At 38.9% G+C, this 17,252-nt stretch overlaps 1 protein-coding gene across 1 annotated transcript in view; it reads right to left on the bottom strand.

The window, feature by feature from the left end:
* glcci1a (glucocorticoid induced 1a) overlaps positions 1–17,252 on the bottom strand; it is a 43,654-nt gene that overhangs the window by 18,424 nt on the left and 7,978 nt on the right. The window contains exon 3 of the mRNA XM_053489977.1: positions 5,803–5,942. Within this exon, the coding sequence (XP_053345952.1) occupies positions 5,803–5,942 (140 nt within the window). The remainder of the gene's footprint in view (positions 1–5,802; positions 5,943–17,252) is intronic.

Genomic DNA, 17,252 nt, shown 5'->3' on the forward strand with positions numbered 1-17,252 from the left:
TAAAAAATTAAATTCATTTTAGAAAGCACTAAGAAAGCACCCTTCCATTTATTATTACTATTATTATTATTATTATTATTATTATTATTCCATCTAGGAACCTCTGGAGTCCAAGTATGGACCATGCAGGCCAATTGTGACCATTGTATTTACTATTATTATTATTATTATTATTATTATTATTTGAAGCAGTAGCAGTAATAGTAGTAAAAATAAGTAGCAGTTATAGCGAAAGTAGTAGAAGTAGCAGCAGCATTAATAATGTTGGTAGTAGCATTAGTAGTACTACTGGTGGTGGTGGTAGTAGTAGAATAAAATTAATTAATTTCAACTTATTTAAAATGTATTTTATTCAGTTATAATTGTGTGTTTTGTCCACAATAATTAGTCCCACCTTAAAAAAATTATAGATTTATTTTGCTATAAATAATAAAAAGATGAATGCACTTAAATGAATAATGACATCATATTTATTAGACATTTTATCTTATCCTTATATTAATTGTAAAAGCTAGAACATTCTGGTCATTTCACCATTTTGTGCTCAATCACGCAAGGAATTCTAGATTGGTCAAAAGGTGTTGGTTAATTTCCCAGTTTGTTTCATGGACTCTCCACCACATTTAATGTCACTATAAGTGTCATAAACGTATGATCAGTTTTTTCTTTATTCACTCAAAACCGTTTGGAAATTGCAGTGGTATAAGATGAATAAAGTACTTTGTAATGTGTTATAAAAAAAATCATCAATAACTAACAGTAGCACTATGTTTATAGTTGTGGTAGCACATCCACAATATTGCTAATTTTCCCTCAGTGGTACGTTAATAGGAAGCTAAAAGAAGTGGAACTTTCTCATGCTTTACGGTAGCTACTAATTTTATATTTAAACTTAAAAACGCATAATGTAAATTTGAAGCTATATATATATATATATATATGTGTGTATTTTTTTTCATACAGTTTAATATTAAATGCATAATGCAGCACAACTAACCTTTTCACCTTCAGCAGGTAGGTTTATTTATGCCAACGAATAACACATGTAAATCTGAGACACCTTATTCTTGTACATTTATTTTCCAGCCTACATGTGTGATCTATACCTCACCCAGTTCAAAGGCACTTCCAGGAAATATGAAAATCAGCATATCTGTGCAGAGGTGTGAGATATGCATTACTCATATGCACTGAGAATTTTGCTAAGACGAGACGAACAATCATATACGGCTGAAAATTGTACTGCCTATAGACATTATACAGTAGAGTGCTGGCCAAACGTATTGAGATAGAAGTGAAATTCAGTGTTTTAATGATGTTTTTTTTTTTTTTTAATAATGACAATTAAGATAATAAGAATGTTTTTAGATTTCATGCATTGCTTATATTGGCTATACGACAATTGATATTTAGTATGAAGTGATTTGTTCTGCAAAACCTGCTGGGTCCGGCTGGGAGTGGAGTCAAAAAGAAAGGACAGGCTCGATCAATCCATTCCTGTTAGCTTGCATCCTGAAGATCATGTACAGAAGAAGATTTCTTGACTGTTACTGCCTTCCTCCCCTTTGTCCCACACTTTCCTATTGGATTTAAGTCTGGAGATGACCCAGGTCATGGACCTAGTAGCTGAATACCACTGACACTTGCACAACTTTTTAGCCAGATAGGTGACATCACCTGTTTTGTGCAACCATAATGCATGGCATATGTTGTCTTAATACTTTTGGCCACTGCTAGAACAATACAACTGAAACAAAAAAATAAGCATCTTGGCTAGATTTAAATATCACAAAAACCAAATGCCAGTTTATACCCAAAATGGTGACCTATGGCCTATAGTCTGGGTTTATTCTTAAATCCTATAGTTTGTATTAATGCACCTTTTTTTCGTGCATCTTGATGACAATTCGATTTCCAGCTAAAACACTTCCTGGTGAGCTATCAAAGAAATTAATGATTCGTCCACCCCTTATCAAGCTAACGCTTCTGTCTGACCTCATGCTTAAAGTTCAGACTCGTGCTCTTTGTTTAAACCTTGCTCAGAGCACATCCTTACAAATATTCATACCGAAAAAGCAGCAAAACAGGGTCGATTTGCATGCTGGGTAGATTTGCAGCTTTGTAGGAGTGTGTCAGTGTGGTGTGTGTGTGTGTGTGTGTGTGTGTGTGTGAGAGAGAGAGCAGAGATCCTGTGTGGCTTTGGTTTGTGTGTGCAGCAGTGAAAACAGGATGCATGTGAGATCATGTGAGCGCACAGCGAGTGACTCCTCTACCGGCTTTATGAGCTGGGTGATCAAGTGGAACCGGGTGCCCTAAAACAACACTATAAATAAAAAGAGAGTGCCTGGTTTAAATCAAAGGGTGTAAAGGCTAAAAAAAACCAACAACAACCAAAAACCAACAACGGTATACTACTTTTCAGGCTGGATTGTGGGATGAGTGTTATTTAATATTTAAAACCTTTATCTTTTAATACAGGAATTAGATGAGAGAATTTTGAGCTTTAGAGTTTTTTTTTTTTCATATAAGGCACGTTCCAGAAACTTGTGTTGTGCTGAAATCAGACGTGGCGAGACACGGCGAGACATGCGCAGATTGGACGACGACACCTGAACTGACTGATCGTTCAGGAGAAAATCAGCGTTTTGTTTTCTCCCACAGATTGTTCATTTTGTCGGGTAAAAAAACAATGCTGTCCTGTTTGCACAAGTCCAAATTCAAATGGAATTTAAATGTGATTGCCGTGACGCACATATGCGGTAGGAAGTGGATGAAAATGTTTTTTATGACTGTCTGTGATTTAAAAATAGAACTTGCAAAAAAACAAAACAAAATAAAATGGACAAATACATAAGTATTAAATAAATTCTAGGTTGCAGCAAACAGCATTTAGAATAAAGCAAAAAGCTCTGGGTTACTGAACGGAGCGGTCGGGGTTCGAACCCTGCCATCTCCAGGTCACCACTGTTCGGTCCTTGGGTGTGACCCTTAACCCTTACCACCTTTAACCCAAGCCTGGTTAGAAAAGTGGGGGGGTTACGGCAGGAAGGAGAAAACAAACCTGTGCCAGATCGAATGATCCGATGTCGTGACCCCTGGGATAAAAAAAGTAAAAAGACTGTGCTGTATGTGTGGGTGGATGTGTGGTAGTTGCAGGGAAATTGATAGCATATATAATAAATATTTATATAAATATGGGGATATACGGGTATATTACCGTGAAGGCGAGGGGTGTGGGTGTTGTGTAAACAGATCCAAAGTGCCAGCATGGGCAGAGCAGAGTGGCATGGGTCACATCTTAATATCTGCAGGTGCAGTATGTTTTCAATCCCAAAAGCTGAACTGACATGAACACTGACGATCTGAATCGTTCAGTCGATGTTTCAGCACGCTTATAGATGAAACTGCAATTCGACCGGATACATTATTTTTTTTTTAGCATAAGGTTAATGAATAGTTATGCACCATGTTACGACTGGTTGGAGAGTTAGAACAACAACAACAGCAGGAATATTTTCATATGCCTTTTTTCTTAAACGATAAAGAAAGAAGAACCCAGATCAGGTTCAACAGATCAAGACGTGAGGATGTGGTTTGTGACGTCTTGCCTTGACGGCGCGTGCGGAATGAGTCATCTAATGAAATCCTCTAAACATAGGTCAAACCCTTACTTATCACTTACTCGCTAATCATGCCGAGGCGATCATGGTAATTTGATTGGTCACTGATCAGATTTTTGATCTAATTGTGTTCCTAATTTGGGCTGTAACACGAAGGGCGCAGGACTAAACGACATCGAAGCTGTTAAACGACAGCAATATAATGCAAATAAGGCAGAGCATGGAATAATGAGGGTAGTTTTAACAAGAAGTGCAAGACACACACACACACACACAAACACACACACACACTGAGTCCCATAATCAGAGCTTTGTCTGTTAGAGGAAGGCGCCAGCCAGGAGGTCGGAAGGTCATCGTACGCAGGATCAGCCCGGCTCCAGCAGGTGCTAAATCTCACCCTGAAGCAGAGGCGTCAAGTGGCAGGTGGGGGTGTTAGATTGCCTTGATTTGTATCTCAGGGACGCACCTGGCAGCAGGTGATCTTGAAGCACGTTTCCGGGGGGAAGCCACATTGGAGTTTCTAACACAGTATGTCAGCAGTCATAGCGGGACCTACAGTACAGTATTATGTTACATCTGTTACCTGTGCAGCTGTCAAAATATTTAAAAAAGTGTCATTCCCGACATGAATCGAAAGCATAAATTTGATATTTAAATCCCAACCCGACTGTCCTCTCATGAACACTCGGCTATTTGAATGCAATAGATGAAGGGTGTCAGGTTGGGACGACCACGCCCAGATCATCATCAAGTGCGACACTGTAGGATGTAGGATGTCTGGACTGCCTCTCTACTTCTGTAACGCATGTACAGATAGAGACACTCCAATGACACATCTAGATCAAAGGCTAAACACAGAGGTCAAATCAGCGTGATCAGATATTATGTGGTTAAAGCCGAAGCCACTGATTTGATATTAGCCTTAATAATGGGTCACATTTAAGGGAGTTCAAATAAAGTTGACATGCCTAAAGAGTACGGTCCACACGAACGCGGCTGATTTTTAAACCACAATGAATCGTAGAATCAGTAGAAACTGACACACACAGGCTAAAAGTCTGACCAAAGACTTTTACATCATTTCCATTTTATTTTCCTTTTGACAACATGAAGATAAAACACAAACCAAAATTTTTTGGACATTCTAGAACAATACTAGATTTTTCTCAAAACTATAAAGTAACACAATACGGAATTAGTGAAATAAGTAACAACAAGTAACAGTATTGTGTTAAGCGCGTTTGCAAAACCCATCAAGCATCATGATGAAACTGGCTCTCATGTCAGGAAAGCAAGACCAAAACCTACCTCTGCTGCAGAGGAGAAGTTCATTTAGAGTCACCAGCCTCGGAAATCACCAAATAATGTAACAACAGGATCTTAGATTAGAGCCGTTATGGAGGATTTATAGAACAGGAGTAGCAGATACATCTCAATATCGATATCAACTGTTTAAAGGAGATGGATTTAGAAGGCACTGAGTCCAATTTTTTGACTGGTAGTGTAGATAAATCACTTATTTATTTATTTAGTTAGTTTTTCACAAGGCTGTATGATGCTTTATCCATTTCTTTTATCATAACTACTTGCTTTTAAATCATAATTGCAATATTTATTATCCTTCCTCTTTTAAAATTCAAATACCAACTTTTTTTTATTTTATCGAAATCTTTACTATTGGCACAAAAACAATTATCAAGAAGTACATATCATTCTTTCCTTTCTGTCAAACACTTTTTATTTAGACCCTGAGATATCCCACGTGAACAGCCCACTCTTGTCATTTCAGTAGTTAAATCTTTCCAATAGCTTAAAATTCACGACTTGCACCGGTAATGATTCTCGCTATGACTCAACATGTGGTCAATGCTAATTGAAATTAGACTGAAATTTTAGTCATATGGAATCTTTGAAAATGTTTCATTTCCAGAAACATTCTGCTTCTACGTTCTATAAACAAAGATGTTTGCTAGTTAGATCGTTCAGATCTTATTTATTACAACCTAGCATACCGTATGATGCTCTCACCACCAGCCACTTTCCAATGCGTTTGAAGCACCAGTTTGAGCGCAGAACATCCTCGAACGTTACGTCTCATCAAGACACACACATGTTTGACGCATGCTGTTTGATTACTAACTTCAACAAAAGGCTAATGACCTTCTAGTGTAGTGTTCCTACCTGTGTGGATTTGTCTTTCATGCACGACGGGTAGAGCACTGAGGGGTCACGAGGCCACTGGCCGGTCAGGTACGGGACGGTGATGGCGCCTAGAGAGGAAGTGCGTCTGATCCACACCTGCTGGCCTTTTGACCTTTCAACTGTCAAGAGAAAAGAAAAGAGAAAGCGGTGAGAGGACGGGACAGGTGGGAGGACATGAAAGAAACGAAAGGTGTTATAAAAGAACAGCCGTCGAGCAATTTCGACATTTTATGAGCTGGTTTGTATTGAAGTTGGGTCCCATTTACAACAGAACTGTTAATTGTTAAACCAACAGGTGCAAACAGATACGAGCGGTACTTATGTTCGCACTAGCACACAGTCCAGATAACAATGTATGTATAGTAAATGTGATATTAAACAATATTCTCCATGGTCAGTGTGGATATTTCATATTATTGACACTAGCCGTGCTTAAAAAGGTTGGATTTGCAAATCATTCCTACTGTAAAACACTCTTAATTTAAATGCATCATGCGTTCAGCAAACACTTAGTCCTGCTCAGGGTCATCGCACAACTGGAGCCTATCCTGGGAACTCTAAATTAGGCCCACAAGGCCCAAGACTGAAAGGACTGAAACCGGTAACCCCAAAGGAAACCCGCAAACCCACATCTAGTACCAAACTATATCGGGATTCACCTGGAGACCCTGCTACTCTGAGTCGGGAGAGCGACAGTACAGTACATGCTGCCACACCCTGAGATAACAGTATCATAAAAGACGTATATGAAACATATGGGACACGGAGAGTTGATGCTATCGAGTTCTGTTTTCATCCGAGCTGTTGAACTAGAATGTAGCAACATGAGATAATATTTTAAAATACAATACCATGAGAATATTATAATGAATGATAAAAGGTTAGGCAATTAATCATTAATGCCTACCATTAAACCACTAATACCTGTTATTAATATTTAATACCTTACTTTTGCCTTGGTTTAACACAGTGTGCCGAGGACGCATGTCTACCCAGTCTTGCTTATCATTTACCTTCAAGACCAGAAGGACATCTCCTTCTGAAGGCAGCCTAACACCTGATTAAAAAAGAAAAATACCCTCCTTTTAAATCCAGTGGCACAAGATGAGGAAGTGGGACAAGGCCAAACATGTTTCACAAAAACGCGCCAACACAAATGTACAATCTTTTCAACCTTTGAAAATGACAGTATTTAATATTGACACCCCCACACTCTGCGGCAATGCTAAAAATATAGGAGTGGGAACGATTCTGTCTCTCTGCAGTCTGCTTCAGGCATCTGTGTTAACAAAGCAGACAGCAAAAATGGTAACTGGTTTTATTCCTAGTATACGGCCTGTCAGTTCCAGGAAGAAAAAAAAACTGAAAAAAATAAAATAAACAAACAAAAAGAAAAACATATGGCCTATGTTTCTCTCAGTAACAGTAAAAAAAGGTATGGCCTCTGTGATTGTCAGTTGCATTAAAGATGAAATGACATCTGTGTCAGCTACATCTGTAAACCTATGGTCAAAATGTAAAAGAATTGAATGCTACTGTATACCTGCCAGTCACATTAAAATTAATGTGGCCGATATAAGTCAGTAGCATAAAAGATGGTGTAGCCTCACTGCGTGTCGGTCACTTTAAAGATGGTGAAGCCTCAGTGCCTGTCGGTCACTTTAAAGATGGTGTAGCCTCAGTGCCTGTCAGTCGAATTAAGGAAGATGTAGCCTCAGTGCCCGTCGGTCACTTTAAAGAAGATGAAGCCTCTGTGCCTATCAGTCACTTTAAAGATGGTGTAGCCTCAGTGCCTATCAGTCACTTTAAAGAAAGTGTAGCCTCAGTGCCTATCAGTCACTTTAAAGATGGTGTAGCCTCATTGCCTATCAGTCACTTTAAAGAAGGTGTAGCCTCAGTGCTTGTCAGTCACTTTAAAGATGGTGTAGCCTCAGTGCCTGTCAGTCACTTTAAAGAAGGTGTAGCCTCAGTGCCTATCAGTCACTTTAAAGATGGTGTAGCCTCAGTGCCTGTCAGTCGAATTAAGGAAGATGTAGCCTCAGTGCCCGTCGGTCACTTTAAAGAAGATGAAGCCTCGGTGCCTATCAGTCACTTTAAAGAAAGTGTAGCCTCAGTGCCTATCAGTCACTTTAAAGATGGTGTAGCCTCAGTGCCTATCAGTCACTTTAAAGATGGTGTAGCCTCATTGCCTATCAGTCACTTTAAAGAAGGTGTAGCCTCAGTGCCTGTCAGTCACTTTAAAGATGGTGTAGCCTCAGTGCCTGTCAGTCACTTTAAAGATGGTGTAGCCTCAGTGCCTGTCAGTCACTTTAAAGATGGTGTAGCCTCAGTGCCTGTCAGTCACTTTAAAGAAGGTGTAGCCTCAGTGCCTATCAGTCACTTTAAAGATGGTGTAGCCTCAGTGCCTGTCAGTCACTTTAAAGATGGTGTAGCCTCAGTGCCTATCAGTCACTTTAAAGATGGTGTAGCCTCAGTGCCTATCAATTACTTTAAAGATGGTGTAGCCTCAGTGCCTATCAATTACTTTAAAGAAGGTGTAGCCTCAGTGCCTGTCAGTCACTTTAAAGAAGATGTAGCCTCAGTGCCTATCATTCACTTTAAAGATGGTGTAGCCTCAGTGACTGTCGGTCACTTTGAAGAAGGTGTAGCCTCAGTGCCTGTCAGTCACTTTAAAGATGGTGTAGCCTTAGTGCCTATCAGTCACTTTAAAGATGGTGTAGCCTCAGTGCCTATCAGTTACTTTAAAGAAGGTGTAGCCTCAGTGCCTGTCAGTCACTTTAAAGAAGATGTAGCCTCAGTGCCTATCATTCACTTGAAAGATGGTGTAGCCTCAGTAACTGTCGGTCACTTTGAAGAAGGTGTAGCCTCAATGCCTGTCGGTCACTTTAAAGATGGTGTAGCCTCAATACCTGTCGGGCACTTTAAAGAAGGTGTAGGCTCCAGAGCCTGGCAGTGACGTTAAAGAAGACATAGCCTCTGTGCCTGTCAGTCACTTTAAAGAAGGTGTAGCCTAAGTGCTCGTAAGGCATGTTAAAATTGGGTGTGACCTCTGTGCCTATCAGTCACATTAAAAAAATAAGCAAGCCATGTTTTAGTTCCAGGAAACAGTAAATAGGCTGTGTGTACAATGCCAGTTACAACGATGGTGGTTTAGCCACTATGCCTGTTAGGCCCAAGAAATGTGGCGTGTCCTCTATGCTCTATTCCAAATAAAGAAGGTGATAAATGAAACCCTTCACAGAGTCACCTCTTATTTCTATAACTGTATAAAAGTTATCATTTCTCTACAGACTTTTCCTGGAGAGCTGCCTGGCCAGCTGCTATAGCATGAGACTAAATAAAGCCTTTATTTTGACCCTCTCCATCTCGCCATGTTGGCTGGTTGTATTACATCATAGATTTCACAGTGGCTTGACACAGCAGGCTGTTTTAAACTCAATGCCGTTCTGTCTTCTCAGCATCGCACGCCCACTGCAATTATCCCATTGTTGTTATGTTTTTGGCGTGTGAACCCCATCGCTGAGTGCTCATTACACAAAATCATAGTGCAGCTGGATTTAAAGGGGACAGTGGGAGTTTTAAGGCCATCTTCTCTCTTTCTGAGAGGTGCATGCTCAGATATTAGAGAGCAAGAGAGAAGCAATGGCAGGTTTTCAGTATATACCGGACAGTAAGGTAAAAGCATTTCATCGAGGTTTCCAACCAGTTATTAATGAATAACATTTACTCTCTATGCAAGTAGAACTTCTAAAATTTAATTCAATGTGTATAATCTAACAGTCCTAACAGACATGCAGCCATAATTAATCTATTTTAATCCTTTATTCACTAGAAAACATATGCATTTCATCATCATTACATCATTAGTGTTCAATACATGCGTGTTTAAATCAGCGGTCATTTGAAAAGCAAAAGCACAACCAAAACTGAAAATAGAAAGCCACTTGCAGTCTGAAAGGTCGACCTGTGACTCTGTGACACAGCATGCAAATTAGAGTGTTGCCATGACAACGCTGAGCGACTTTAGTGGTTCGTGGTATTATTTTTCGGGGACGTTTTTTTCATCTTGGCTGTTATGATGAATCAGTTCTTTGTCTGAAACTCTAATTTAGCTAGCAACCCATGAATACTGCTATTTTTATATTTTTATATTTATTTTTCACAACACTGACTAGATTGAGATGCTTTACATAAGGTCAGAAATGTGTAGATATTTCAGGGGAGTATTCATGTCAGAGATCCTAAATTACCACTTTCCAAATATATTTCTGTTGGCGTTTGTTGCCCGCGATATTTGTGAAAAATGCTTGAAATAATTTCACGAGGATCTGTCTCGTTCTACACTCACTCTTAGCTTCCATCCATCACCCTTACCATGCCAAAGCCTGATTTTTGCTTGAGACAAAACAGAGGTGAATAGCAAGACTGTTTTAGCTGACAGAAAGTTTACAGCAACTCAAATAACCATGGTACAACCACGGTAAGCAGAAAAGCATCTCAGAAGACCAGGTCAGCCAAGAACAAGAATTTGAGCCTAGAGTGAGGACAGGTTGAAGTCTGAACATTTTTAACTGTTGATCAATATTAGGCCATGCCCACACCATCAGTGTTTGACCATTGACTTTCTCATTCCAATCTTGAAATAAAGCAGAAACTGCAACAAAAGCAAGCCAACAACAACAACAATAATAATAATAATAATAATAATAATAATAATAATAATAATAATAAAAAAATAAATTAGCAACATAAGCGACTAGTGTGTGTGTGTGTGTGTGTGTGTGTGTGTGTGTGTGTAAAGAGAGAGAGTTAAATATCATCTCTCTCTCACACACACACTGGCTCATTCCAGACATACAGCAATAAACACTGCCTGAAGGAGAAGTGTTGAAATTAAACTTGTGGCTCATGTTACATTTTACACACCACCTTCCAGTCAGGCTTGATTGACACCAATGTAATTTGGGGATTTCTAGTAAACCCAATTTCTTGAATTAAGCCCTGACAGTTTGTACCAAGCGTGCATGTTATCTCGTGGCTTAGTGAAAAGTGCATTACTTAGATTTTGTGGAACTTTTTTTTTTTACCATCCAAATGAATTGGATGAATCATGTTTGAGGGGGAACTGTAAGCGTGTGTTACGGTCCAACTGGTCATGAACATGAACAGCATTTGGTACCTAAGCTTTTGCTCTTGGCCCCCGTTTCCTTTTTTTTTTCGTCTCCTGGTTTACTGAGAGCAGATGGAGACACGCGTCCTTGCCAAGATCCCTCGGTGGAAAGTGCACTGTCTCACATTTCTGTCGTAAGTAGGCTTGCACACACTGTAGTAGGGTTATAATGTGAGGCGGGTGACATTTAAGCAGATCCGTACCCAGGCGAACAGAAAGAGAGAGCGTGGGTGAGCGGAGTGCTAGATGGCCTTCGGCATTTGATCGCGTGGTTATTCACACCTCAAACGAAAACTACATAGATTTTTACCAGTTTAAAGGTAAAAGAAACACTGTTGTGCCTATTCGTAGACAACAAAAACGATTGTTAGATGGGGAACGCAAGACAAATGCACTTTGCTATAGGACTGTGGTTCTCAGGGTTGGATCCTGGGACCAACACTATTTTTTTTCTTACATGTATTTACAGAGGTGGAAATTAGTAGCAATAATGAATTATTCATCACTATCAAAATAATTATTATACTACTAAGTTATTTTTAACAATTTGTGTATTTTATGGGACAATTAAATTTAATAAACTTAATCAAAATGTCAAAAACTAGTCATTATTGGAAATTACAAGAATGCAACTTTTTATAATGTAAATCCAACAAATACCCAAATTTATTTATTTATTTATCTATTACAAATTTAAATAATGTTAATAGAATAAATCTGATCAGTGAAGCAGGACATACATAGCATTTACCAAAATATTTATCCTTTGAATGTTGCTCAAAAAAATTAACTTTAAATGTGACAGATTGCATTGTGTAGTAGTGCAGTGTGTAAGTTGATCAGGAAAGCAGCAAACAGTGTTACACAACATGTAGCAACTTGGTCGATGTTATGTGTTATGTGTCAGGGTGTTTCACACACCATGACAAAAAATTGAGCTGACATGCAAATGTGAGCTAGTGCCCTCAAAAACGCAGCACGGTCTTTATGGCACTCGAACCAGCCGAGCCGGTTTAGGACAGTGCGAAACCTACGCACATCGGCCTACTGCTGCAAAATTCATTACAGTGAAAAGCAAAAGCAGCAAAAACGGGAACTTTTTTCCCCAACATTTAGGAAGGACAGTAAGGTCTGAGATCAAGAATTCAACATACTGTCAGAAATGATCTTATATGTCAAGGTTTTCTAACCTGATCCACTGTACAATTGCCTAGCAGAATCTCTGCCCATGTTTCTGGCTATACGGTTTAACAACTAAATCCAAATAAACTTAAAGAGTGATGATTATATACCGTACATGTAGCCTAATCTCGCATGTTACACACACACCCACCCACACCCACATTACACAACAGTATTTTAATAGTACTTCCTTTTTTTACACTATAATCTGCCCAAACATAACACAGTAATGCAGCTAGCAAGCTAAGTATTTAGTTCAGCTAATGTCACACTTCCAGCTATAGCTACAGTATTTGTCAGCTTGTCTTTCTTTAATAAGCTAGATACCTCACACTAGAGTATGCAGTTAAACACAGCAAGTTAAACCTTAAAATTAATCCTACTGTAAGCATTAGCTTGATAGCTAACATTTGGCTAATTCTTATACAGGTAGTATGCAACCAGAACCAGTACCTAGCTTCTCTCTCAACCTAGCTAAGGTTAAAAACAGTGAATAGGAGGTTTGTAGCTAACATTAAGCGAGATACTTATATGAAATTTTACCTTAGTATAAGTACCATGATAACCCAGTGGTATACTGTATAGTACCATGGTATTTTTGACAGTAACATGGTACATATGTGCTGATATGGTACAGGAACCAAAATATGGTACATGGGTCTACCATTAAACATACTTTGCTCCAATGGTTACGGTTTTGGGATACTGGAAAGGTAAGGTCATAGGTTCAAACCCCAGCACCACCAAGTTTCCACTGTTGGGCCCTTGAGCAAGGCCCTTAACCCTCACCTGCTCATATGTGTAATTTAAATAAATCTAAGTCGGTCCAAATGCCATAAATGTAAATTTAATAGTACATGAAATATGTACCAGGATACTGTCAAAAATGTGTGATACATGTTTATATCCCCTAATTATAATATTTATTATAGTATGGTCCCATTGTATGTATGTAGCATTAATTAAATACCACAGTCTACGTTGAAACTCCCTTGATTACTAGGTCATACACCACTTATGTATACACCATTAGGTGAACTAGGCCATACACCAATCAGGCCGAGCAAAATCGTACTGTGGTACCAACATAAGACCATATAGAGTACCAGAGCAGGTACTATGGGACATCATTGGTTCTATGGTGAGTACCCAATAAGTACCATGGTATTCACCAACGTACAGTGGGACACAGCATCTGCATAATACCTGCTGGTACCCACTGATGTGCCATAGTACCTGCTCTGTTACTCTATAAGGTCTAATGCTGGTACCACAGTGGTACTATGGTTAGTACTAATGTACTTTAGTGAAAACCATATTACTTATTGAGTACACACCACAGTAGCAATGTGGAACCCACTGAAGTGCCACTTTATAAAGTCTTATGGTACTAATGTCCGAAGTACCATGGTAATACCATGGCATACTGTATATTATGGTATATACTATAGTTAACCATACATAGAGAGACAAAGAGAGAAAAAGAGACATTCTAATAACTCATTTGAATGCAAAAAGTATACACTTATATTTTTACCCTGATGAAAAAACCCGAAAAAAATTCATTAGCATCTAATAGATTCGGTTTGGTACGTGAAATGAATCAGCGACATCAAATGGCTGCATCTAATGCAGCTCTGCAGCTATTTTAAAACCTGAAAGCCGGAGTGAACACTGTTATTACATGCTAAGTAGGACTGTCACTTAAGAGATACACAAAGCCTAAAAGTGGAAGTTCACCAAAAAGAAAAGAAATGAAAAACCCTTCCAAATTCACATTCATTTCAACATTCAGCCTCATGCCAACACCAACAGCTTGTTATGACTGTCAACTCAGTGTTCGCGGAAGGCCCGAGCGCTCGCCGCCGCGTGATAATTAGGCCACGCAGCAAACAACAGCCATGGCAACAAACAGTGTGCTCCCAGCCTTCGCTGTAAAGCCGTGTCAACACTTCTGATAACCTCTACACAATGCAGCTAATCTCAGCACACAGCCTGACGCGGGTCAGCACACGTTCAGCACTGACAGGTTTATGAGCTTTAGGTTACTCTGAGCATGTGTCTACTTCTGCTGCAGGTTCACGTAAGGAGAAAGTGTGTCACAGAAGACCGCAAAGTGTATACCTTATATACACTAGAAGCGTTCAAGTCAAACCAGGACTGGTGATGACATTTCGAACGTGTAAAGCCATATGACACTTACAGAAGACTTTATGCAGGTCACCTTAAGCATGAACTAGAAGACCAACTGCTCCCCCAGTCCACCTCATCCAACATCTACACCCAACCTCACTAATGCTCTTGTAGTTGAGTAAACACAAATCCTTAGTCATGCCACAAAATCTAGTGGAAAGCCTTTATAGGCTTGGAGGAGTAGGGTTGATTAAAACAGGTGAATAAATCTGTAATGGGATGGTCAACCGGCAAATGGGTGTGATGGTCAGGTGACCACATAGTGCATATGAAGTTAACATAAAGAAAAATATATAAGTAAAACTTACATACAGTACACGTCGTTTTAGTTCAACTATCACTTAACATACTGGAGTTTACCGCAGTTAAAGACTGAAGACCAACACCCAAAACATTTCTGAACTGTTACTTTGACTGGGGTCTGACACCTGATGCAGCAGATATAGCAGCTGTAGATGCTAACCAGCATTGTGAGATCCAAGCCCATGTGTGGTCGACTGTGAATACTTCATCGAGTAAAAATATTGGGTACTGTGTGCTTGTGAATCGTTTTAATATGACCGTTTCGTGTGAGCAGGTGAAACAAGGCAGAGGGTCCTGTGTAATTTTAAATATGATGATGAAGATGAAGATCTTTGTAATTTCTCAGGAACATGACAAATTATTATTATTTTTTAAATCTTATTCACCTTAAGAAAGAGGAGAAAGGCAATGACTGAGGCAAAAAGGCAAAAATTAATAAATTATTAGTTATTAGCTAAATACAAAGTTACAAGTTTTACTGCTGTTCAATAACACCAAAAAAGGTTTAAAAATTAATGACTGTATAACCGGATAAAAAGTATGACAATAAAAAAAAGTTGTAATTACTAAAAAACTGCTTTGGTATAAATAAGTGGTATAAAACACTTGGTGACATTCTGTTATAGAAAATTAATCATCTTTACAGCGTAATCTTCTCTACGAGTCTCATTCTGATGCTTATAAGCAATTTTACAGTAAAATTATTTTCCGAATAGACAAAACAAATATCGCCTTCACAAACAGACCTCTCACGGTTGTGAACTTTTAGCTGACAGTTTATTTGTTAGACACCTTGGGCGCAACTGTCTTTCCTTTTGAGTCCATCAGCATAATAAAACTCTTACATGGACCTTTTTATGGCTTCATTTTACAGCTTATATACTAGTACTATTATCAAAACCATAACAAGGTATTACACATTATGTACTTAAAGTAAGAACACCAGTTTTATAAAAAAAAATGGTTAATGATGTATTACTTTTGATTCTTCTGATTCTGTGTACACACCCATCTTTGGCAGACACTAATGAATATGAATGAGTATGCAAATGCACCGGTCATGTGACAGGTTGGAACTAACAAGATATCGGAAACCCAAACAAGTGAAGATTTTTCTTTTTTATAAATAGCTTGCTTTTTTTTTTTTTGGCAAGTTAGCTTTGATACTTTAAAGAAAATTATAATGAGGTCTCAGGTCACGTGATCTCAGCGCAATGAAACGGAGGTCGAAACAATTTTTAAAAATTAGATAGATGTGCAAGGTCAAGACAATAACGGTATGACTTGTCCTTTTTTATGAATTATTATTCATTGTGTACTTGTATAATCTAAATCAATCTTTATTAAAACTTAACGTTCAATTTAAAACAACTACAAGTATCATAAATACCCTCTATCCCTCCGCCGCATAACAGATGGGAAACAACTTGTCAGATTGAGGTTAGAGATTAAATCCCGAATAACCTAGTTAAAATTCTGCAATAAGAGGTGAGTAAAGCTGGATAGACGCTTATGTCATGGTATAATACATTTACACTTTTTTTTCAGTCAGCAGAAGCTTTTATCCACTGGACACAGGATACAACCTAATGATCCAGCTAATATGATGGTAGTAGTGAGGCAGTGCTGGGATCTGAACTCATAATCTCCAGAGCACTGGCTCAGAATCTTAACTGTAACCTCTGTCTGGAGTGGGTGTGATAACAGCTCGGTACAGAGTCACGCTGCAGTCTCCTCGCTCATCCAGTGCCGGTAGCGCACAGATAAAGAGAACTATCGCTACGCTCGAGCTGCACCAGTGAATCAGCACGTAGCTACATCCCATTAGTGCAAACAGAAGACATGCAGCGCATAAGAACTACAGACCGTCCAGGAACTAGGCATGACTGCAGATTAGCAAGACCGGTCTATATTTTTAATCATACAATTATCCAAATACAATCGTTTAAAGTGAATGAAACAGAAAACACCAATGGCAATGGCACACTAATGCAGTAAACTAAGGGAGGTGTATAACAAATACACTATATGGACAAAAGTATTTGGCCAATAGTTTGTGCGTTTCGATCCCCGATAAAAGGCAATCTTAATGCTTCAGCATACCAAGACATCTTGGACAATGCTACAGTATACTTCCAACAGTTTGGTAAAGGCCCTTTTCTATTCCAACATGACTCTGTCCCAGTGCACAAAGCAAAAACTATAAAGATGGCTTGATGGGTTTGGTGTGGATAGAAGAACTTGACTGGCCCTAACACAGAGCCCTGACCTCAACCCCATCAAGCACCTTTGGAATGAACTGGAACTGAGATTGCAAAAAACCAGGCCTTTTCGTCCATCATTATTGTTTTACCTCATAAATGCTCTACAGATGAATGGGCATGGATTCCCACAGGAACACTCCAAAATCTTGTGGATAGGCTTTTAAGAAGAGTGGAAGCTGTTATAGCTGCAAAATGGAGACCAACTCCATATTGTATAAGTATATGTGTCTGGAGACAACATCATTGCAAGTTTTGCCAAATAGTCTTGTCCATGTAGTGTATATCGTATCTTGATATGTGAAAATATTTTTATAATA

This window comes from Clarias gariepinus, chromosome 28, assembly GCF_024256425.1.
Source record: "Clarias gariepinus isolate MV-2021 ecotype Netherlands chromosome 28, CGAR_prim_01v2, whole genome shotgun sequence".
NCBI classification, from domain to species: domain Eukaryota; kingdom Metazoa; phylum Chordata; class Actinopteri; order Siluriformes; family Clariidae; genus Clarias; species Clarias gariepinus.